General features: G+C 33.7%; 1 protein-coding gene across 1 annotated transcript in view; it reads right to left on the bottom strand.

The window, feature by feature from the left end:
• Nucleotides 1–24,134, bottom strand: part of HERC2 (HECT and RLD domain containing E3 ubiquitin protein ligase 2) — a 227,008-nt gene that overhangs the window by 75,221 nt on the left and 127,653 nt on the right. The window contains 17 exon segments of the mRNA XM_074300310.1: nucleotides 6–183; nucleotides 502–592; nucleotides 1,245–1,388; nucleotides 1,537–1,618; nucleotides 2,910–3,021; nucleotides 6,219–6,394; nucleotides 9,517–9,608; nucleotides 9,695–9,800; nucleotides 10,752–10,942; nucleotides 11,972–12,111; nucleotides 12,437–12,545; nucleotides 13,263–13,388; nucleotides 13,490–13,658; nucleotides 13,760–13,858; nucleotides 14,619–14,761; nucleotides 14,950–15,208; nucleotides 23,652–23,791. Of these exon segments, the coding sequence (XP_074156411.1) occupies nucleotides 6–183; nucleotides 502–592; nucleotides 1,245–1,388; nucleotides 1,537–1,618; nucleotides 2,910–3,021; nucleotides 6,219–6,394; nucleotides 9,517–9,608; nucleotides 9,695–9,800; nucleotides 10,752–10,942; nucleotides 11,972–12,111; nucleotides 12,437–12,545; nucleotides 13,263–13,388; nucleotides 13,490–13,658; nucleotides 13,760–13,858; nucleotides 14,619–14,761; nucleotides 14,950–15,208; nucleotides 23,652–23,791 (2,357 nt within the window).

Raw genomic sequence — 24,134 nt, 5'->3', positions numbered from 1 at the left:
GTCACCATTTTGGGTTTCAGCTGTGTGGTATTATCCCCATGTCCCAACCGGCCATATTCTCCAAGGCCCCATGTATACAATTCACCACTTGATGTGATGGCAGCACTGTGAGAACTACCACAGGCTATATCACGAATACGTTTGGTTTTCAATGCCTCTATCAGTCTTGGTTTATCACAGTTCCTAAAATGACAGTTTACATAATCAATTTCTAATTCCTAAAGAAACAATAAAAATATTAATGGTGTTGATTCATCTATACAGAGCTATAGACTGAAGAGTACACAAATACATACATACACACAGAGTTATGAATACATGTTGACTGAAAATTTATTCTATAAACATGGTAAAACTGTCAATAATATTTTAAAGCAATTATAAAAACTTAAAAGGCTGTTTCTTACCAATGGACTCTGTTTTAAAATTTCTAATAAGCAGAAACTATCAATGTAGATATTTTTCCTCATTAGCAAGAAAGGCTAAATATAATATGCTTACATTCTGCTGAAGTGTCCTAGTTTTCCATCATCACCTTCACCCCATGAAAATATCTTTCCATCAACAGTTAAAGCCATAGCATGCCGGCCACCTAGAAGATTCAAAGATTCAAAAAATATGTATGTGTATTACCTGCTCTTCTTTAATAGACATGAGAATCAATAATTACCCCCCCCAAAAAAAAATCTAGTTTGCTGTTCTAACTAAATACTAAGTACTCACAAATAAATTTTGTTACGCTACCAATTTAAAATTGGAAACAATGTTATTTTAAACAAGAGACTATTTCAGTAAAGAAAACAAGAAGACGTAGGATGCCTCTTTAAATGTCTCATGTATAAATATTTTAGTTTTTTTTTGGTTGTTGTTGTTCTTGTTTGGCTGAGGCAACTGGAGTTAAGTGACTTGCCCAGGGTCACACAGCTAGGAAGTGTTAAGTGTCTGAGGCCAAATTTGAACTCAGGTCCTCTTAACTTCAGGGCTAATGCTCTATCCACTGCGCCACCTAGCTAAAAAATTTGAAGTGATAACTGCTTAATTCTGCTGGTGTTAAATTGGTAATTTTTCCTAAAATAATATTAGTCAAACATTTATGATCAAGTTAATTAAATATTAATCCAACTTTGTATTCAAAGAAGCCAAAATCAATGCCAAAATTTTTCTAAAAAAGTGTGAGAAAACAGCTGAAAAATATCATCCATAATAAATTCACGGATCAAAAGGAGGAATATTTAAAAATTTACCTGAGTGAACAGCAACTTTCTTTACCACATAATTGCTGAGAGCTGTAATCTGCCGGGGAATGGGCACAGTTCCACTAGAAATACCTAAACCCAGCCGTCCATTAGTAGCTTCTCCACAAGCATACACTTTACCCTCCACAGTCACTAAAAACAAATGAACAAAAGGAAATCACATGAAGATAAAGTACAATAACCAAATTAATGTCAGCAAATATTTTTCAGTCTTCTTCAGACTTATAAATTTTAAACAGAAAGGAGAAAAAAAATACAATAAATATTAGGATCACTATACCTGCAAACAAACTTTTAGATCCACCTGCCACTTGAACTACATTCAAAGCAGAAAGGGTTTCAGAGAATGAAGGAACTTTTATCTATATGTACAGGAGACAAAAGAAGATGTAGATATTACTGTTAGTTATGTATCAAAAATCATACTTAAATTTGAATGTAAAAGTTTTAGAAAAGTATTTCTTTCCAATTATTCATCTGAGCAATTTTCTCTTAACAGTTTTTATCTAAATATCTAAATATAAATATCTAAAATCTAAAAAAATGCTCAAAATTTCTATTACAGATTTTTTAAAACTGATTTAAACAGAATATTTTCCCAAAAATAATAAATTTTTAAATTAAATTTCAGTGTCTATGTTTGTAGAAATTCATTCAATTAGAAAGTATTAATGATAGTAACATTTAGCAGACTTTACACAGAATCCATATTAAATTTATATCACTATTTAGACTGTAGTCACAACTAGTGTATTTCTTCTAGTGTTAATTTATTTCTGGGCCAGAAGAAATTCAAACTTAATATATTCTAGCAAATCTACCCATAGAAATGTCAATGTCCTAAATGATTCAGTATCTTACTTTTCCTCAGAATACAAAAAAATTCACAATAAAAATGCTCAAAATACCTATGAGATTTTGGTTGATGACAAAGTTAATCTCCACTTAAGGAGCAAGACTCATCACCATAGCTAAAATTTGGTACTTCTAAGAACGCAAGGTTAATATTCATATTTGAGCCATACTTCTAAAAATTAATTCAATATATTAGAAAGTATTAATGATAGTAACATTTAGCAGACTTTACACAGAATCCATATTAAATTTATATCACTATTTAGACTGTAGTCACAACTAGTGTATTTCTTCTAGTGTTAATTTATTTCTGGGCCAGAAGAAATTCAAACTTAATATATTCTAGCAAATCTACCCATAGAAATGTCAATGTCCTAAATGATTCAGTATCTTACTTTTCCTCAGAATACAAAAAATTTCACAATAAAAATGCTCAAAATACCTATGAGATTTTGGTTGATGACAAAGTTAATCTCCACTTAAGGAGCAAGACTCATCCCCATAGCTAAAATTTGGTACTTCTAAGAACACAAGGTTAATATTCATATTTGAGCCATACTTCTAAAAATTAATTCAATATATGCCAGTAAATGCTAATTCAACTAGGAAAATGTTCTGTGCATAACAGGAATGGTAAAGGAACAGACAAGTCACTATTAAAGTGATCAAATTCTCTCATGAACAAAGAAATTTTCTTTGAGCCAAGGCATAGTCATAGATTTTTAGAACCCTAGATAATGGCTTCACAAAAAAATAGTCTTTGTTAATTTTAGCTTGTAAAATCACACTAGCAAATACCTTAGAACCCTTTAATCCGCCTAATTGATCCTTATCATTCAGCCCCCAGACAAAAACTTTAGTCCTTATTGTGGCTGCTGATTCCAATCCAGAAGCCTTCTTCCTAATAAGACTAGGAAAGATAAGAGAGAGAAAAGATGGGGAATAGGGAGGGAAAAACAAAGAAAGGAAAGAAGGAAAGAGGTAAATAACATAGTTATCTTTAATAACAAAAAAACCTGCTTTCCTGCACCAATCCCTCAAGTAAACATGGCAAAATTTTGGCTCTGAGATCATCCAGTCCAATTCCCTCTCTGCTTCACCTACTCTACCCACCCCCATCCAGGATTTTTTTCCCACTAGTAGAAGGTTAACCTTCTAGGGGGATTAGAATTTTCATTTTGATTATATGTCTGGTGCTTTGAGGTTCAAGTGAGGTAAGTGAGCTATTTATTCTTCCCTTATCTCCAACACAATATAAAATGAAATTCAACTCAATAAACATGTAACAAAGACTAAGGAATAGGTACTGAAGGCACAAAAGTGAAAAAGCACCTCTCTTGACTATATGCATATGTTATATTAAATACTTTGTACAATGTTTACAATATACAAATCAGTCCATACAAGGGGGAGAGAGAAAATGACAATGGGGAGTGAAAGGAGGTGTATTAGGAAAAGCTTCACAAAATAGATGGCACATAAGTTGAGCCTCAAAGAAAGCTGGAATGTAGGAGAGGGGGTTCTGAATTCAGGGAACATTAGATTGGCCAGTTTGCCTGGTGTACAGTTGAGCATGTAGAGGAGGTAAGGCAAAATAAGCCTGGAGAGATAGGTTAGAACCAGGTTATGTAAGGATTTGTAAGTTATGTCAGCCAAGAAACCTGAATTTTATTCTAGAATCTATGAATACTTTTGATCAGAGAATTGCCCTGAATCTTAGAAGTTGTATGGAGAATAAACTAAAAAAAGGACACTAGAAACAGAAAAAGAAATTAGAAGCTACTGCAATAGTTCAAATAAGAGGTACTAATTGAACTAGAGCAATGGCCATATGCATAGAAAGAAGGCAGATGTCAAAATCACTGTATAAGCAGACACAAGACTTAACAAATGAATAACTTAAGGAGTAAGGGAAATCACAGATTTCATACTGAGTCTTCCTTGATAGTCCAGCTATGAAATATCTTCTTTTATGTAAGAGGATACTGAGGATCATAAAATTTAAGTGATTTACCCAGGATCATACAGATATAAAAGGTATCAAAGATAAGATCTGAATCATGTCCTCTTGATGAGGGGGAACCCTGAAAGTGTTTCTCTGACTTTGGTGGGGAGCCATGAGGTGGAATACTTGAGAAACTCCTTGAAGGAGAAAGATTCTCCTTGAGCCCTTGCCTCTGGGAATCAAGAAAAGTAGTTTCATTTTGTTATCCCTCATTGAGAATACTGACTCCTGATTACTCCCTCTATTGAGTTGAAGATTAGTCTAGGACTACTCATTCAATTGGAAAATTTCTATTCAATTTGAAGCTCTCAGGCTGATTTCCCTAGAGCTGCCCTCAGCCCCCAGCTACCAGGCAAGATAAAGTGGGCATCTGCTTGCTCAATTCCTTGCAAAGGGCCAAAATAGGAACATGCTATGCCAAGGAACCTCTCTCTCTTTGCATAACTGCCTGTGAGGACCTCCTGCCTGCTGAGAAGATATTCTCTTTTCAGCATTAACCCCTCTTTATCTCTTGTTATTGGCCAGAACTCTGAACTTGAAACAAAAGATTCTTACAAGGCACTAAGCAGAACTGATGAGACAATGGTTATTTAGTTTAGCATGATTCAGTAAGATTACAACAAACAATGGTTTCCCAGTGATATAATGATTGGTTTATACTCAGTGTAGAGCATATAAACTAGGAGCCTCAGCCAGATTCATTCTGAGAGATTCAGAGGGCAGAGAAGACAGGTGGGAGCTTGGAACCAAAGAGAGAGATGGGACCCAGGAAAGGAGGCAGGACTTTGAAAGAGATAATAAAGGATTTGGACTTTAACACCTGGCTGCACTTGTGGTGATTACTGACCTGAAAGGAAGGCTGCTCCAGAGACTCCAAGAAATTCAAATCAGAGAACATTACAATCTCTCCACCAGGATTTCTCTACACCCCTTGTTTATCTCTCTCTGCCAGGACCTTACCACTGAGGAAGTCAGTCTTCCTAGCAAAGGCTGACTTCTCAGTGCCAACAATAAACTTCTTTTTGCAGTCTAACTTTTCAGGTTTGTAAATTCTTTTATGAAGGACCTGTACCGATCATAAGGGGTTCCCACAACTTTCTGTCCTGAGCCAAACCTCATCACTCTAACTGCACCAATCTCTTCCTTTAAGCTTCAATTAGCATGCTCTCTCCTCTATGAAAATTTTCTCCCTCTCTTTTCTTCTGTCTCTCTCTTTTTCTGTCTCTGTCTCTGTCTCTCTCTGTGTCTTTATCTTTCACACATATACACACATTCACTCTTCCTTTATATCCCAGCCATCCCTGAACTAGGCGTTCTCCAGTCAACTATACTTTCAGTTGTACTCTTCACATATTGCTTTTATAGATGGATGTGGCATATTTCTTCTTCCTCACCACCATTTTCAGGGAATCTTTTCTGCAAATGCTCAGCAAACCACCTCCTTTGAAATTTATCCTATTTTCTACCCTATTCAAATAATGGTGGGTACTGTCCACTGGCCTCCATGTCATTCTCCACTATTCCACATTTAACAAGTCATTGACTGCCTTTCCTCAATTTCCATCCATATACTAATGGATAACATCATGTAAATCTCCAGCTATATACAAGATGACCACACCTTTAATGTCACCATTACTCAAGAGTATTCTACTTCCTATTACTGAAGAGGAAAATCAAACTAGTATTATTTAATTAGCTTCTTTTCAAGTTCAATACTATAGACAGTTCTATAGGAAAGTATGGCCAAACAATTCGTGGACTCTTAAAGGAAAGAGCAATATTATATAATTGTAACATCACTTTTGCCATTAAGAGTTTTTATTCATTCATTCATTCATCTGAATGCCTAAAGATGTTCCCAAAAGCATACTTAAGCATAAGTATGCAATAAACTGAATAAAACATTGCTTAATAAAATTGGTGTGTGTGTGTGTGTGTGTGTGTGTGTGTGTATATATATATATATCTGAGAGACACACTTGTATTGCATATTTATGAAGAATTGCTCCAGATGCTAGATAGACCCTGAAAAAAAAATCTAAAAATTCTTCTGAAATCTGGATTATAATACCAATGACAAATTTATTTAAATATATTACCTCCCAGTGTTAGCTTTTTCATCATCTTCTTCTTCATTATCTGACGCTAAGAAAGGAACAGCAGCCAAATCTTCATCTTCTGCCCGAATTCGTCCCAGTATAATAAGACCATGAATTTTACAATCTATTCCTGAGCTTCTGCATTGCTTTATGGCAACCTCAATATACCTGTGATACTAAATAATTTTTTTTGATTAGCCATAGTATTTTTTCAGAGATTTACATGATATATTCTAAATAAATGAGTAGAGAGAAAAAAAGAAATTTAAGGTATGTCTAGAAAGCTAAAATAATATTTTTTCCTAGGATAAGGCATGAAGTTAAATGAAAATATCCTTCTTTTAGTAAGGGTCTCTTATAAAGTAGGAATCAATGTATTCATTATTCATTCAATTAATACTCACTGCCCAAAGAGAACAGCCAGTGCAAATGTAAGGAGATGGAAGATGATATACTTAAGGAACACAGAGGGCTAGTTTGGCTAATTTCAGAGTGTAAGATTCATAAAGTTGTTGAGATACATTGGGGCCAGGTTCTATAAGGATTTAGAAGCTAAACAAAGTTTCTATTTTATCCTAGCAGCAATAAGAAATTACTCAAACTTGTTCAGACCTGTAGATAAGGAAAGTTATTTTGACAGCAGGATGTAAGATAGACTAGAACAGTGAAAGAATTTAGCCAAGGAGTCTAACTGAAAGGTTATGGCAATAATCTAAATAAAGGTTAATGAGATCCGAATTTAGGTGGTAGCTATATGAGTATAGAGATCAAATATAACATGCTGTAAAAGTAACATTTGGCAACTTATTGGATATTTAGGTAAGGCTGAGTGAAAGGCCTAGGATAATGCTGAGGTTATGCACCTGGGAGAATAGATGGATGATGATGGAGAGGAAGATAATGAGCTCAGTTTTGGACAAAATGAGAGGTACATAGGACATCTACTTAGAAATGTTCTATTAGTAATTGGAAAACTCAGCAGAAAAATTAGGCCTTCTGTGAGTCATCTGCATAGAAAAGATAGTTAAGCTTATGAAAATTGATGAGTTTACTGAGAGAGTATAAAGGAAAGAGAGAAAATGGACTAAGGCTCAATCTTAAGAACCTCCATATATAAGGGATGTTATACAGATGACAAAATAGCAAAAGAAGGGACAATCAAACTAATATAAGGAGAACCAAGTAGTAGTAAAGTAATAAAAAAACAAAGTGGAGAGAATATGCAGGAAGATAAGCAGTACCAAATGCAGCAAACCAAATGGTGGTCAGTAGTTTCAAATGCAGATCCAAAAGGATGAAGTCCATGGGGAAAAAAAATCAATAGATTTGCCAAATCACTGAAAACTTTGGAGAAGACAGTTTAAGTTGAATGATAAGATCAAAAGCCAGACCAGTAAAAGATAAAATGGTGAGAAGAGGAAAGATAGAGACAGAGAATGGAGTGGAATTTGGCTAAGAAAGGGATGAATGATATAATACAATAGTTTAAGGGGATTAAAGGGGCTGGTGAAGAATGGAGGAGACTTGGACATGATTCAAAGCAAAAGAAAAGGAAGCAGTTGAAAATGGATGATGGGAATGGTTGAGGATGCAATATATTGGAGAAGATAAGAGGGGACATTAGTGCATATAAAGATGAGCTGACTTGAGCAAAGAGAAAAATGTTAAGGGATTTTATCAGAGAATGGGAGAAAAGAGTACTTGTGTCTTATGGCCTCAATTTTCTTAGTAAAATAAGAGGTAAGAGCTTCCACTGAGAGAGAATAAGAGGGCTGTGTGAGGCTTGAGAAGGACAAAAAAGGTCTAGAACAGGTTCCATAAGGAGTGAGAAAGGAAATAAATTAGGGAATAATAGAAGGACATCCTTGCTGCAGTGAGGTTATGGTTGGTTAACACAGAATTGTAATATATTCAGTCATGAGAGTTTTCCTTCAATCTCAATTCAGCAGCTTGTGAGTAAGACTACAAAAAGCAGATGATGAGAATAATTCAAGCCTGAAGTTTGGCAATAAGTGAGCATCTATAAGACATGGAGTGAAGAGATTTATGAGCAGAGGACAATGTCAAATTTAAATAACTATTATGTTGAGAGACTATAAGTGGAGTGAAACAATGATCATGCCTTTAACAGAAATAGGGAAGTTTGAAGGAAGGGTGAGCTGTGGGGAAGAAAAAGGAGGCAGAGATAATGAATCCAGTTTCAGTCTGTAGAGTTTAGGATTTTTCTTTGGGACATAAACTTGAAATATTAGAAAATTGGTGATATTGAAGCTCAGAGGGAAAAAAAAGGACAAGACAAACAAAAAGACAGACATAGAAAAATTGGATGATTGATTAATTTAATTATCATAAAAATGATTATTAAATTCACTGGACCTGATGAAATTATCAAGAATGTATACAGGGAACAGAAGAGGGTCTAAAACAGAATCTTGAGAGCTACATTTAGGGTTATGTGAACAACATTTAGTTGTTTAGACTACTAAAGGATATTGAGAAGGTGTAATTGTAAGATATGACCTAGCAAGAGTTGGTAAATCGTGAAAGAAGAATGCCACCAAAATAAAGTTGCAAAAATCCAAAGAGTATCAGGGAAAGAGTCATCACTAGTGTTAAATATGGCAGATATAAAGCAAAAGACCTATCACAGAACTCTCCCAATGTTTTTAATCACTTATGTTCATCAAATCATTTATTTCAGGGACAGGAAAACATCTCTTTTGTTTAACAACTGTAGTACTAATCAAAATGATCTTATAAACTTTTCATAGAATATACATGAATTGTATAAAATACACTCTTCAATAAATGTCTAAACATAATATATAGTATGTCAAGTTTACAAGAATAAAAGCCATTACTTCACTTCAAACCACACAGTACCAGCAACATAATTGACTTGAATTTGGTGAACAATAATTTGACTCCCATAGGTAGGAAGTCAAAGGATCAATTTAGTCCACAAATATCTATTAAGCAGCTGCTATGTACAAGGTGCTACACTCTTTACTGCCTTTTAAGAGATTTTTTGGTATTTTTTTTAAAACAAGGACAACTTTTCTCAAGAGTCTAAAAATAAAAATTTCTTATGGAATTTTTTCTCAAGATTACCTGAAAATTTACAACTGTAATTTCTTATGTGCATAAAATAGCACAACCTAACCCTGAATCATCAAGGAAAAAATATATAAATGGAACAAAAGAGACTAGACACTGGTGGGAAACTGAAAGCATTAAACAATTTGAACTGTTAAATTATGAAATACTAACTCCTTGGTTAACACTCCTTGGCACCTACCTCTGTGCAGTCACTTAGAAGAGGCACCGTGGTATCAGCTGGGTTAATATTGATTGTCTTTAGTTCAATTAAATTATTTAGGGAATTCCCACCTAAAAAATAAAATCAAGGAATCAGAGAAACAGATTTAATAATCTTAAAGAGAAAGTTTCTTTTCCCAGTGATTTGATTCAATTACCTGAAACTACAACTAGTGAAGGCATGTAGCTACTGTCAGCAGGATCTACTATCATTTTCAGTCTATGAACAAGAACATCTGGGAAAATCTCCAGTCGAATCCAATGCTTTAAAAAAAATTATTGTTAGTTAATAAATGGTCTAGACTTAAAAAAAAAAATCAATTCTAAAATATTTAATCAGGTTTAACATGACAGGCTAGGCTATTTCTATACACTAATCTGAAAATAAGCTCTATCTTACAGTCTTACAATCAGTCTATAAACTGGACATAATTAATATTCAAATACAAAGAAAACCATTTCAAAGTTAAACAAATGATTTTTTCTATTGCAGGTAAATATATAATTTCTTAAATTCTTACTATATGGCAGGAAAATAGTACTGACCCTCAAGAAACTTACCTTCTAATAAAAGGGGGGAGGGGGAGTCCCAAGGCAGAGGGAAAAGATAAGGCTTTTGTCCAGGAAGTACAGAAGTTCAGAGTCAAGCTGGGAGTAAAGTAAAATGATTGGGGTCCCTAATGAACTTCTGATCCTGGCCAAGGACCAACAAAAGTATCTTGAGAGTGGAAAAACTGTTGGCAACACACACACACACACACACACACACACACACACACACACACACACACACACACACACACATATGTTGTCTACAAAGAATGCAAGATCCATAACAGAAATAATGGTTTCCTTTTTTTTTTTAATAGCTGCATCCCAAGTGCCTGCTATAGTAGCAGTACTGGCACACAGTAAATAGGTACTTAAGAAATGTTTTTTCTTGATATATTTTCTTCACTGGTGAAAATTACATACACACACACGCACACATATTTGAATTTATGCACAGTGTAATAGCTGTGTCTTGGTAGAAAAATGGTCAATGCCAGGAATATTTTTTCCAATATATTAAATAAGCATATTTATTCTAAAAAGAATACTATTATACGCTATTCTAATAGATTTTTTCCAGACATTCTCTCCCTCCAAATCTATTTCAAAAACTTAAATTAACTGAAAAAGCAGAATTGTAATGTACAATCTATTTCTATTTACCTTGCCTTGTGATCCAGATGACTGCCAACATGGTTCACTGCCATCAATCAAGCGAGAAGCCTGATTTACTGATGAGGACACATTTAAATTCTTAACAATTCTTGACCAATTATCCAAGAGCATTCCAGGCTGACTACTGTGGCAACGTTTTAGCTGTTTCCCAGAACGCCCACAAAATACAAGAGACTGACCTGCTCAACATAAAATGAATAGTCATGTACATAAATAGTATTATCTTGTGAATCACTGAACCTTAGAAAAATTTTATAAGATGTCTTATTTTGATAAATTTAATGTTCCCATATTCTGCAATTAAAAAGCAATAGCATCCCTATTCCTGTCACATTTTGATATCAAAGTTATATTATGGATGCCAACTAATTTCTCTCAGGTTTTTGCAATGACTACAGCTATATAAACCACATGGTTCCAAGCCAAAAAGGATAAGTTCAAGATGGCAAGTACAGAAATAATGTGTGCTTTCTCAAAAAAAAAAAAAAAAAAAAAAAAAAAAAAAAAGTTGCAAAGCTATTTTGTTAAAATAATAGAACTGTAAATACTCAAGTACCTATAAATTACAGGTAATAATTCACTCTTGAAAAAATGTTAAAAATTCCAAAGGTTCTCTTCACTATCTAGTCATATACTCTCATAGTAGAAAAATTCAGTTACTTGCCCAATGACATACAATTACTACAGGGAAACTGGAGATTGGAGATTAGACCCAGGTTTTTTCTCATTCCCTGCCTCACATTCTTTCTAGGATCCTACACGATTCAACCTATTTTGACTGCTATATATAATTAAATATATAAATAAAAGTACATATAAGTGCAGTATCTCCCAATTCCCTTTCACATTGCTGAATCTTAGAACAAAAGAGCAATTTTAAAGATGAAACATTGACTATTTACATTATTGATATTCAAGTGAAAAAATTAATCTGAATGCATATTAAGTGTATTTGATAGTGTATTTAATCTTCACCATAATTTTTTTCTTGATTTTTTAATCTACACCGCAGTTTGGTATCTTTATTTTTCTAACATTAATTTTTTTAATTTAAATTTCTGAGAACAAACATGAGGTAATTTGATAAAAGCTAAATCTTATTTCCTCAATAATACTGCATTTTTCAAATAGTCAATAAATACTAGTTGAGGTATTTATTGACATACTAGCTGGTTAGAAAATCATACAGATTCTCTCAGTTGACATACCTGGTTCATTTATTCTGCCAAAACTATGTCTAGTATTATGCTTCTTGGTTTTAAAACAGGTCTCACAAAAGTCAAAATCATCACAACTTCTGCATTTGAAACGAGGCCCATTGATAGGAAACATTTGGCAGCCATCACACCTAATAATTTGAAAATATATGACAAATTTAATAATTTAAAAGATGACAAATGAATATATAAAAAAGCTTTCTCAATTTGCTATAAAAAAGTGGGCTCTTGAACTATAATCCATGGACCATCAAGAGAAAGATTTCAGGACACCCAACAACTTGGGACCTTTGGTTTCCTTTGCAATCTTTAATTTTATGCATTCTATGAAGTTGTTTGTTTATACCAAAATAACAACACAGTTTAAGTCACACAAAAAAAATTCTACTTTTATAAAAGCTCAACTAATGTTCTACAATGTAATGTTCTTCAGAATGTAAGAAAATCAAAACATACGTAACTCCAGGATGAATACTAGGCACCAATTCCATTTCTGACAATAATCCTGTCCAATGAGACTGCTGAGGAAAATCCACAATAACATCTTTTCCATTGGCACTAAAAGCTAAAACATACAGAAATTTCTTGGTGGGGGAAATGAAATATTTATCAGATACCAAAAAGATGAAAAAAACTATAACTTTGTTTATAAAATATTTTTATTATACATATATACTTAAAAGTGACTGTCCATCATTAATACCTAAGAAATAACCCCACCATCACCAACAACAAAAATAATTTACTATACAAAAATATTAACTAAAAACAAAACATGTGCACTGTCACCTTTAGTCTTAGAATATTTAAAATGATCTCATTCCTAAAAGCAACAAAACATATGATACTTTTAAGAACTTCTGAAAGAAAAAAATACATTTTAAATGAAAAAAAGGTAAGTAATTTAGTATTCTATTTTGAGAACAAAACCCTTATGGAACTCAAAATTTAAAAGGGAAAAATATTAATATTTTAAAATGTCTCTGATCTTCTTTAATAATTTCACATTACTAAAAGTTTAAAATCTCAAATCATTAGTCTATGGGTAATTACTGCTATCGCTAAAGAATGAAATGGAACATTTGTACAACCAATTGACTAATCCAGTTATAATATAAATTTCTAATTACCAAAACAGCATCCAGATTTTATAACACATAAAAAAACTTGTAAAGTATTTTAATACTTAGCACTTTGGGATGGATTTTTCTAGACATAAAACACGGTATGAATTGATAAAAAATTAATTATTTTGTATATTGTTCAAATAGATATACATTACCTTTCACAACTCCCACACTTCTATGAGTAACTGATCCCCATTTGTATTTTGGTGTGGTTACTGATGTTTTCACCCTAACTTTATCACCAATCTTGATATGGGAAGGAGAACTCTGTGGTGGGAAACCTAAGAATTTCAACCAAACAAACATACTTTATATTTGTTTCTAAAAATATTTTTCTTCATATTAAAATACATCAAGAGAATTTACTGAAAACTGCCCTTACCTATAAGTTCAACATGGATATACCTAACCCAATAGGTACTCCCCTTTTGTTGCCAATCACACTGCACATTGAGGTCGTGTAATCCATCTCTGTCCAATTTAATCACTTTACCTATATCTCCTTCACAAACTTCTTCATATGTTCTGCAGCACCTAACCATCATTCCTACCTAAATTAAAACCAAGAGAGCATATCCAATCACAGCTATATGAACTGAATGATTCACACAAGCCATTATCTAATAATCTGGTGCCTAAAAATACTACTCACCTGAATGTTTTCTCTAACATATACTGCATAGTCATCATTACTTAAGAAATCGGCTCGTTTTTTATAAGTGTGACTCTCCGTTACAACAGCACAACTAGACTAAAACACAAAATTTAAAAAAAAAAAAAAATTAAAGGTATTTAAGCCTAAATAAAATCACATTTATACTTTGACATTGTCAATATCATTTCCAGAAACAAATTTAGGAAATTGCAAATATTCAAAACTCCTGAATCACTCTCAAAATAATTAAGATTAAGCCATCCAAAAAAGAAAATTAGTACAATATTCATTTCAACATATTGAATACCAAATGCCAGAAAATAATATCTATGTGCCCAAGGCCTTTTATTTCTCATTAGACAGTACTAAAGCCACTCCCACTTAGATAAGAAAAATAACAATCAAAATATTTATTTACTACTATAGACCCATCACCTTAATAAATTCTACGACAAAACTAAAACCAAAGACTTTTTCACTCTTCTCAAGGATGAGTCTAATTGGGAAGAAAAGTCTAACATGAACAAAATAATTAGTTAACACAAAACAACTTCTGTTTTGCATTAAATTCTATTACTTGTGTTTTGCAAGTTTAAGTCATCCAAATCACATTTTAAATTAATTACTTATTCAACTTTTAAGAAAGATTTTGGAATCAGAGATCCTGAACTGCAAAATTTCTGAGAGGTTGATCATCTCTTCTAATATATTTTACAAATAAGCAAAATAAGGCTGAAAAAAGGCTTGCCCACAATTTTGCCAATAGTAAGCAGAAAGGCTGGGTTTCAAATCCATGTCCACTAACTCCAAATAAAGGAGTCTTTCACTATACCACATTGCCTCCTCACATACTAACCACAGGATAAGATGCTTCAATCTCTTCCACATCTTCCACTATTTCATCGTCAGAATATTCATCAGAGACTGTATCAGCATCTGAGAGATCAGTAATTTGGACATCAGGATGATCCAGCAACCAACCAACCAAGGCTTCAACACCTTAAAAAAAAAAAAAATGAGCACATATATATTATTAGTTCATGTACAGTTCATGTTTTATTATATTAACAAGAATTAAGAAAAGCTGCTATTATTATACTGTCAATTAAACTTAATTCTATATATAATGGAAAGGCACAATATATTTAAGCATGTAAATAAAATGGGTTGTCTTGAAAATGTAATACCTGGTAACCCCGAAGCACTCCCAGTAAGAGACTTCAATGCAAATTCAATGTTTTTCCTCGGAAATCCCATTTCCATGAGCTGTACTACAATAGGCAAAGCAGGGAGAGGAGACTGCTTTCGCTTTTTCACTTTTACAGATCGAATATGCTGGACTGTGACAGGTGTTGTGGCCTCACTAGAGCTACATTCTTCAAACACTGGAGTTGATGGATGAGTTGACTCCACAGCTAGACACTGGCATACAGCCAAAGCAGCAGCCTATCCAAAGGGGGAAGAAACCCACAATTTTGTAATAAATATCCTAAGAAATGAATATTGTAAAGTCATAAATTATGAAAACAATGATAAACTTATACATAATTACTGTATCTCTGAAAGTCATGAAATACAATATATTGTTATAAGGCCTGAAAGTTTTCTTTTAAGCTTTCTAAATATTTGGTACATAACAACTGAACAAAATGATATTAAAGAAAAAGCATATTCAATGTCTTTATTTTGATACTTTAAAAGATTCATAATTTCATAAGCAGAAAATACTCCTTTTATTGATAGATATTACTCCTCTCCATACCTTTTCAGTCTGCAATTCAATGTCTTTCAATAAATGATTATCCCATCTCTTTCAATGAATGCAGTATTTGCATGTCTATGTTGCGTTTCATGCCTCAACCTCCTCACAAAACCCTTACCAAACATTATTCTATTCCAGTCCTCCATTGGACAGCCTGAGTATATAGTTCCAGTTACAGCTGATACTTCTGTACTAAATCAGGGAAAAATACTATCCAGAAAAAAAATGCTGTATTTTTTTCCTCATAGTGAATAAACAAAAACAGAAGAGAATTTCTAGTAAATATCTATATATACATGTAAATGTATATATAAATATCTATAAAACATATACCTAATAAATATCTATAAAAAAATCTAATAAAAATAAAAGAATCTTTCTGGAAGAAGTAGTAATCAAAAAGAGGGCCATCTCCAGGTACCCTGATCTATATCCTGCCATCAGATCCAGATGATTCTGGAGAAGGTGAGGCTGATGCCTTTGCATAGCCCTCCCTCACTTAAATCCAATTTACTTGCACATCATGGTCTCTGATGTCATGGTCCTCTTCAAGAATGGACAAACAACATTAACAAAAACTGGAACTGAGCAGACCTGAATTTAAGTCCTAGAAACAAACTGAATAAAGAAGTTGCTACCATTCCAAGAAAAGGTTGTCTAGAAAAAATTTATTCAACAAACAAGAACAAGCTCATTTCAGACAACCAATCTTATTGGAAGGTTTGACAATAGTGCCCACCACCCCCAAAGAAGGGAGAAGAGTATAAAAGCTGACTTGAAGAAAACAAACAAAAACTAAAAATCATGACAATTGGTTTCATCAGCTATCATCAATCACTTCCTGGCAAAAAAAAAAAAGGAAAAAGAAATGGAAGCAATGTCAGATCTTATATTCTTGGACTCAAAAATCACAGACAGCAACTGCAACCATAATGATAAAAGACACTTGGTTCCTTGGAAGGAAAGCAATGGCAAATCTGGACAGCAGACTAAAAAAAAAAGAGATAATACCTTGTTGACAAAGGTCCATATACAAAGCACTATACAATCAATACTTTCAAATTGTGGTGCTAAAGAAGACTCTTAAGGGAAAGTCAAATACTGAAGTTGAAGCTTAAATAATCTGATTACATAATGAACAGACAGAACTCACTGTGGAAAACAATAGTAACAATAACAACCTGCCCCTCCACCCCCATGGTTAAGAAAAACTGAAGGTAAAAAAGAAAAGATTGAAGAGGATGATCACAAAAGAGAAAGAGAAAGTACTTCTTGTGTTTTCCTACATTCATTGTGTTCTTCACTTATGACATAGCAATATTCATGTTAAGACTGATTTAACCATTTTCCTAGTCAATGGGAATTTACAATTTATATGTGAACTTCAATGCCCTTTCTATTGTATTATCTCAATATGGCTTATGAAGCTATGCATTCTAGTGATTATAAGATATATTCAAGCAGATATAGTGAACTATCAGTGATATCTCCCCCCCACCTCACCCTGAGGCAACTGGGATTAAGTGACTTGCTGAGGGTCACAAAGCTACCAAGTATTAAAAGTCTCTGATGCCACATTTGTACTCAAGATCTCCTAAATCTAGGGTTGGTGCTCTATCCACTGCTCCATTTAGCTGCCCCTCTCTGTATTACTGTTAAGGAAATAATTGCATTAGAAGGAAGTTAAAATTCTTGTCTAACCTTTAAATTGAAAAGGCTATGAAACCCATATAATGGGCAGCATGATATGGAAAGTTCCCAATCTGATAAATATGTATGATGTTTACCTTCTCTTCTTCCTTAACTTGAGAAAGAATTTATCTAGCTTAAAACCAAATAGTCAGTGGAGATATTTCCTGCTGATGCATTATGTTTTTGGCCCTCAAAGCAAGGTCTATCAATCAGTGAGATGCTGCATTTTGTGTAGCTCCTACAGTGTTCAGGTATCAAACCTTATTTTAAAAAATACCCTGAAGGAAGGAGGCATCTCAAATCATGAGAAACATCTGAGGTCCACTCTATTAGAAGGGACCACGGAGCCTTTAGTAAAGTGATATTGGTCCAGAAAAAAAAAAAAAATTCAAAAATCATTTACCTAGCTCTAAAGAACAATGTCCTTTTATTAAGCATAAACATTTTAAATTAGCAATATATAGCTCTTTATGACTGGAATCCACAAAGCTGAGAGTGCAATGGATATATATAAATTCATACAAAACACTGTGAAAGTTTCAGACAAGTATTTCAGGAAGTCACTGAATTAGATTTACTTGGGTAAATTGGGTACTTGGGTAAATTGGGTACTTGGGTACACATAATTTGGATCACACCGTGTTGCATTACTACATGGTGAAAAGTAATAAAAAACAAGAATCCTAAACCCACTTCTAATTCTTGAGAAAAAAGCAGAAATCTGATAAAAGAAATAATAGTATGACAACAAAGAATAACCACTGGTACTGAGTTGCCTCCTTGCAGCTATAGCTTCCAAAAATCCACAAGACTACACACTATGACAAATTGAAGTTTGCTGCCAAATTGGGGGGAAGGGAAAAAGAGAAGTTTTCTACTACTTCTTAAATGAAAAACAAAAATAGCCTTCTTAAAACACGATGTACAAGAAAATATTAATAAATTAAGAGTGGGAATTGTTACTAATTATAACTCTAAACATCTGTCTAGTTCTTAAATTCTGAAAATAAAGTATCTGGGTAATCATTTGATTTTAGCCAATCAAATCAAGATGAGGTGAGATATATTTATATAAAAATGAAGTTTGATAACTGGCTTTAAAAACTATATAAATCATTCAATATTATAATGCTTTCCTATTTCAAAATCTCCAAAAAATATCTTGTAATTCCTTTAAATATGAATTACTGTTGTTTAGCCAATTTGGGGGCTTTCTTGGCAAAGATACTGGAATGTTTTGTTATTTCCTTCTCCAGCTCATTTTACAGATCAAGATCCTGAAGCAAACAAAGTTAAGTAATTAGTCCAGGATCACCCAGCTAGTAAGTGTCTGAAGCCAGATTTAAATTCAAGGTTTCTTGACTGTGCGCTTCCAATATTCTATCCACTGTGGCACCTAGTTGTCCAAATTTCAGTATCACATTTTAAATTAAACTGTACAATTGAGGAGAGGAGACAAAATGATGACGAAAGAGCACACTCGCCTAAGGCTTCCCATATTCTTCTACAAACGACTTAAGTAATGCCTTAAAATGAATTCTGGAGTAGCAAAACCCACAAAAGGACAGAGTAAAACAGTTTTCCAGGCCAAGAGAACCCAGAAGGTCAGCAAAAAACCAGCAACAGGCTTTGGGGACAACAGAATTAGTGAAAGCAATAGCTTCTAGAGCTCTCAGCACACAAATAGTAATGAAACGGGTCAGCTGGTCAGTAGATTACAGGGGTCTCTTTGCTGGCATTGGGTATAAGACTCTATTGTATCCAGAGTGAGGAGGAACACTAGCAACACCAAAGTTTGCAGACACAAGGAAGCAAGCAACCTGATCCAGGTTACAAAAAAGTGCTTGTGGTCCCTAACAGACCAAAGCACAGTTCAGGGGAGTAATAATTAAACACATTTCTTCTTAGATCATACTACCCTGGAAAAACTGAAAACTTATATCTGCCCAGAAGTTGCTTTGAAAATATCCACACAAAAAACCTGAAGCTTGAGGTAGTGCCCCCTCTACCCTGCCCAACTTTGCCATAAAGTTAAAAGTCAAAAAATAGGCTGCAAAAAGGAGTAAACAACAATCACAACAACCACCAGCAGATGTAAAGTTACAATAGCCATATAGAAGAAAAGAAAAACACAAACTCAAACTACAACAGAATTAATACTGGTACATCAAATGCCTCAAAGAAAGAGTGAAGTGGTCTCAGGCCTCCAAAAAATTCCTGGAAGAGCTCAAAAAGGATTTTAAAAATCAAATAGAGGCCCTCTCCAACAATGAGATGAACCAAATCAGTTCCATAGAGCAGTAATGAACTGAACCAGCTACACTCAGCGAAAGAACTCTGGGAAATGACTATGAACCACTACACAGAATTCCCAATCCCTCTAATTTTGTCTGCCTACATTTTGGATTTCCTTCACAGCCTAAATGTACACTATTTCAAAGTCCAATTCTTTTTGTTCAGCAAAACAATTGTTTGGTCATGTATACATATATTGTATTTAATTTATACTCTAACATATTTAACATGTATTGATCAACCTGCCTGCCATCTGGGGGGAGGGGGGAGAAGGAGGGGAAAAATTGGAACAAATGGTTTGGCAATTGTCAATGTTGTAAAATTACCCATGCAAATATCTGGTAAATAAAAACTAATAAAAAAATCAAATAGAGGAAGGAAAGAAAAACTTGGGGGGAAAATGAAAGTTAAAAACATCATGAAAAAAGTTCAGTAAAGAAAATACTAAAGAAAACAATATCTTAAAAAACAGAATAGGCCAAATAGTAAAACAGCACAAAAATCCACTGAAAAGACCACCTCTTTAAAAAGCAGAACTTGCCAAAAGGAAATACATATTTAAAAATGGGGGGACGGTGTATGTGTGTATATGTGTGTGTGATTAAATACACAAACACTAATTCACTGAAAAAAAAAAAAAAAAGAACTCCTTAAAAAGGAAAATTGGCCAAATGGAAAAGAAGATATAAAAGCTCACTGAAGAAAACAATTCTTTAAAAATTGGAATTGGGCAAATAGAAGTTAAATGTCTTCATGAGATATCAAGAAATAATCAAATAAAATCAAAAGAAGGGAAAAAAAATCAAAAAGAAAAGGAACAATCAAAAGAACCTAAAATTCAGCAGATTCTACAGAATCAGAGTTTGGGAATAATTATATTCCAGACGGCAAAGGAGCTAGGATTACAACCAAGATAATAACTAGAATCTTCCAAGGGGAAAAAGGAAATTCAATGAAATAGAAGACTTTTAAAGTATTCCTGATGAAAAAAACAGAGCAGAAAACAAAATCTGACTTTCAAATACAAGCATCATGAGAATCATAAAAAGGTAAACAACAGGAAAGAAAAATCATAAGGGATTCAATAAGTTTAAATTATTGACATTCCTACATGGGAAAATAATACTTATATTTCCTAAAAGTTTTCTCATTATTGAAGCAGCAAGGAGAATAGATAGAGCACAAGAGTGAATTAATTATGATGGGATGATATCTAATAAAAAAAATAAAATTAAGGGGTTAGAAAGAGGAATGCTGTAGAATAAAGGGAAAGTTAGAATGGGGTAAATTATCTCACCTAAAGGAGGGGGAAGATGGGGGAAGTGGATGCAAAATACTTGCCTTTTACTCATCAAAATTGGCTTAAAGAGGGAACAACATGCCCACTCAATTGAGTATAGAAATCTCTTACCCTACAGGAAAATAGGAAGGGAATGGAGTAATAAAAAATAAATTTTAAAAAACGGTGAGCAGGGAAAAGACTTACAGAATAGAGAATAGAAGGAAAAGCAGTAGAAAGAAGCAAAACATTTTTTGAGGATGAACAAGATGAAAGGAAAGAGAGTAGAATAAATGTGGGAAGAATAGGATGAAATAGATGAAAAGAAATACACAGTAACCCTAACTGTGAAGTTTACAGAAAAATATCTCCGAAAAAGGTGTTATTTCTCAAATATAGAGAGAACTCAGTAAAATTTATGAAAATAACAGCCAACCCCTAATTGATATAAACAGTCATAAATAGGCAGTTTTCAATCAAAGGAATCAAAATTATCTATGAAATATGAAAAAACTCCCTACATCACTACTGATAAGAGAAATGAAAACTAAAAGAAGATACTACCTCATATCTATCAGCTTGACTAATATAATAGAAAAGGAATTGACAAATGTTAGAGATGTGGAAAAACTGAGACACTAATGCACTGTTAGTGGAGTTGTGAATTGATTTAACCACTAAAAGACTCATCAGTCTTCAAATCTAGCCTCACATACTTACTAGCTAAGTGACCCTAGGCAAGTGACTTAGCCCTAGTATGCCTCAATTCCTTAATACCACAGAGAATATTACCATTCTCCTGTCACCATACCTCCTCCTATGTTATAATCTGCCGCCAAATCCTGTTCAATCTATCTTCACAACATTTTTCATGTATGCCTCTTCTTTCTGATACTGTCACCACTCCGGTGCAGCTTTCATTTTGGATTACTGCAAAAGCATTATGGTTATTCTCCCTGCCATTATTTCACGCAACAGCAAATTGATCCTCCTAAAGTGAAGGTCTATTATGTCAGAATCAATTCAATAAACTCCAGTGTCAAGTTCAAATACGAAATTCTCTAGTTTTTAAAGACCTTCATATGTTCCAAGTATTCTTATATTTTACTCTGCTAACACATTTTTGAGTCAAAGTCCTAGGTTTCTTTTCTATTCCTCCCACAAGATACTATCTCCTGACTCCATGTATTTTCAGTAGTTGTCTCATGTTTGGAATTCTATCTTCATTTTGTCTCTGCCTTGCTTCAGATCCAAGGAAAAAATATCTTATTCTGAAGGAAGCTCTTTTATAGCTAATGCCATCTCTCTCTAATGACCATCTTATTTGTACCCTCCTTTTCCTGACTTTGAAAAGGACTTGGATAATATCTAATAGAGTCATCAAACAAAAATTTCCTGGCCCTAAATCCATCAAAAGGGGGAAAAATACATAAATATCTCATGAAGCAATATCTCATGATAATAGATACCATTTAAACTTTTTAATAATATAAACTGTTAAGAGCTATCAAGTGGTCCCCCGAATTTGTCTGGCTGAGTTGCCTTATTTTCCAGAAACATTAGACCCAGAGCATGCTCTGGGCTCTGAATGTGTCAAGGTAAAGATTCCATCCCTTACATAATTTGTATCTCAAGCTGGACTTCCTGTATGTCCTTGGCAGTCAAAACAGGTAACCACCAGTTTGTGCCAGGCTGGACAATTTGCTAGAAAACTTGAGACCTTGTGGATATGCTGACCATTCTATTTTCATAATTTAGCAATTCTCAAGGGAAAAGAATGCAGGTTTCACCAGCACCTTGCTCTTCTACTTTAGGAGATGTTTTATTCTTTTCCAGCCTTTATTGCACCTTCCCCCCTCCCCTCCCTCACCACACCCATTCCTGATATCATCCACACAAATATTCATTTCTTTGTAAATAAACTTGGTTCTTTCCATCCTCTCCCTCTGTCCCTATCAATAATCATATTCATAATCATCAAGGGCTCTGCCCAAAGTAATATGAATTTTGGTTGTTGAAACCTCACAAGCTGACTTTAACCCAAATTACTCTGCCTCTCATTGACTGGCCAAGAATAGATCACAGCCCAAGTCTCACCTGACCACTGGATTCTAAGGGCTCAGAGTGAGTATAAATAGCAATTGCTTCTGTTTGGCCAGAAACCCCAAAGGTCTTCCCCTCTCAGACTGATTTTTTTTTTTTTTTTGACCAGGTAAACGTGACTATTCTGTGCTTCATTTCTTACCTACCTTTAATCACTAAATGGATATCACCCTCAGATAAACTGAGCTCTGGGAAAAAACTAAGTTTAAAAAAAGCTAAGATCTCCCACTGCATCTAGGGCCTTCTCTAATATTTCTAATCTAGAATTTCCTAGAGGAACCAGATGGCTCCAGAGAGAGAGTAAGCCTGACAACTTCTGCACAGCCCTCGCTCACTTAAATCCAATTCACTTGTAAAATCATCAATCCCCTTTCTGAGATCAAGGTCCTCTTGGAGAAAGAAAGACAAACAACAATAAAACCTGGTTTTCACCTAAGTTTCAAGACATTGTGATTGTTGACAAATGATATCAGCAATGGGATAGAACTAAAATGATATGTTTTTTTTTTAATTGCTCTAGTATTGCATAGTAATACTATGTATAAATTTCTAATGCAGAAATAAAACTGTCATTTTCTTAAAAACACAAATGAAAATGCTATCGAATCTCTCATTTTTTTCAAGCTAGATATACAAAGTTTCAGTGTATCATGAAACACTATGACCTTAGAATACCAATAAATACACATTGTGAAGAAACAGCTTCACTTTCTTTTTAGTACACTATAATAAAAATTATTCAGGCTGCATAATTATACCTCAAGTTCCTGTTTGTCAAATATTGCCTTTACAGGTGATGGCTGTGTGGCAGATGTCAACAATTGCTGTAAGAGGATCATTGGAGGTTGAGGTCCTTCAGGAGACATATCTCCAATATCAGGGGATGCTGTACCATCATCTGCATTTTAAAGCACATCATTGATATCAATAGAATAATAAATGTTCTCCAAATGAAATTCTCCTGAATATGAAACATACATTCACATAACCATAGAATATAAACATTGTCATATTGTCAATGAACTATGAATTGAAACTAATCTATTTTTTGAAAAGGATGTACAACTAAAAATTTAAATGTGGATACATATAAAGTATCATATACAACTGGAAAAAAATCTTTTTATTCACTGCTGTATCTTAATAATTCCTGTTCCCCTCCTACCTTTTTCCAAAATATTGATACTCCCAAGATTCTTTCTTCACTGATCTTTTCTCTTCTACTCTCATCACTTCCACTA

This window comes from Sminthopsis crassicaudata, chromosome 3, assembly GCF_048593235.1.
Source record: "Sminthopsis crassicaudata isolate SCR6 chromosome 3, ASM4859323v1, whole genome shotgun sequence".
Lineage (NCBI taxonomy): Eukaryota > Metazoa > Chordata > Mammalia > Dasyuromorphia > Dasyuridae > Sminthopsis > Sminthopsis crassicaudata.
The sequence above is the reverse complement of the archived record's forward strand: the minus strand, read 5'-3'. Positions and strand labels throughout refer to the sequence as shown.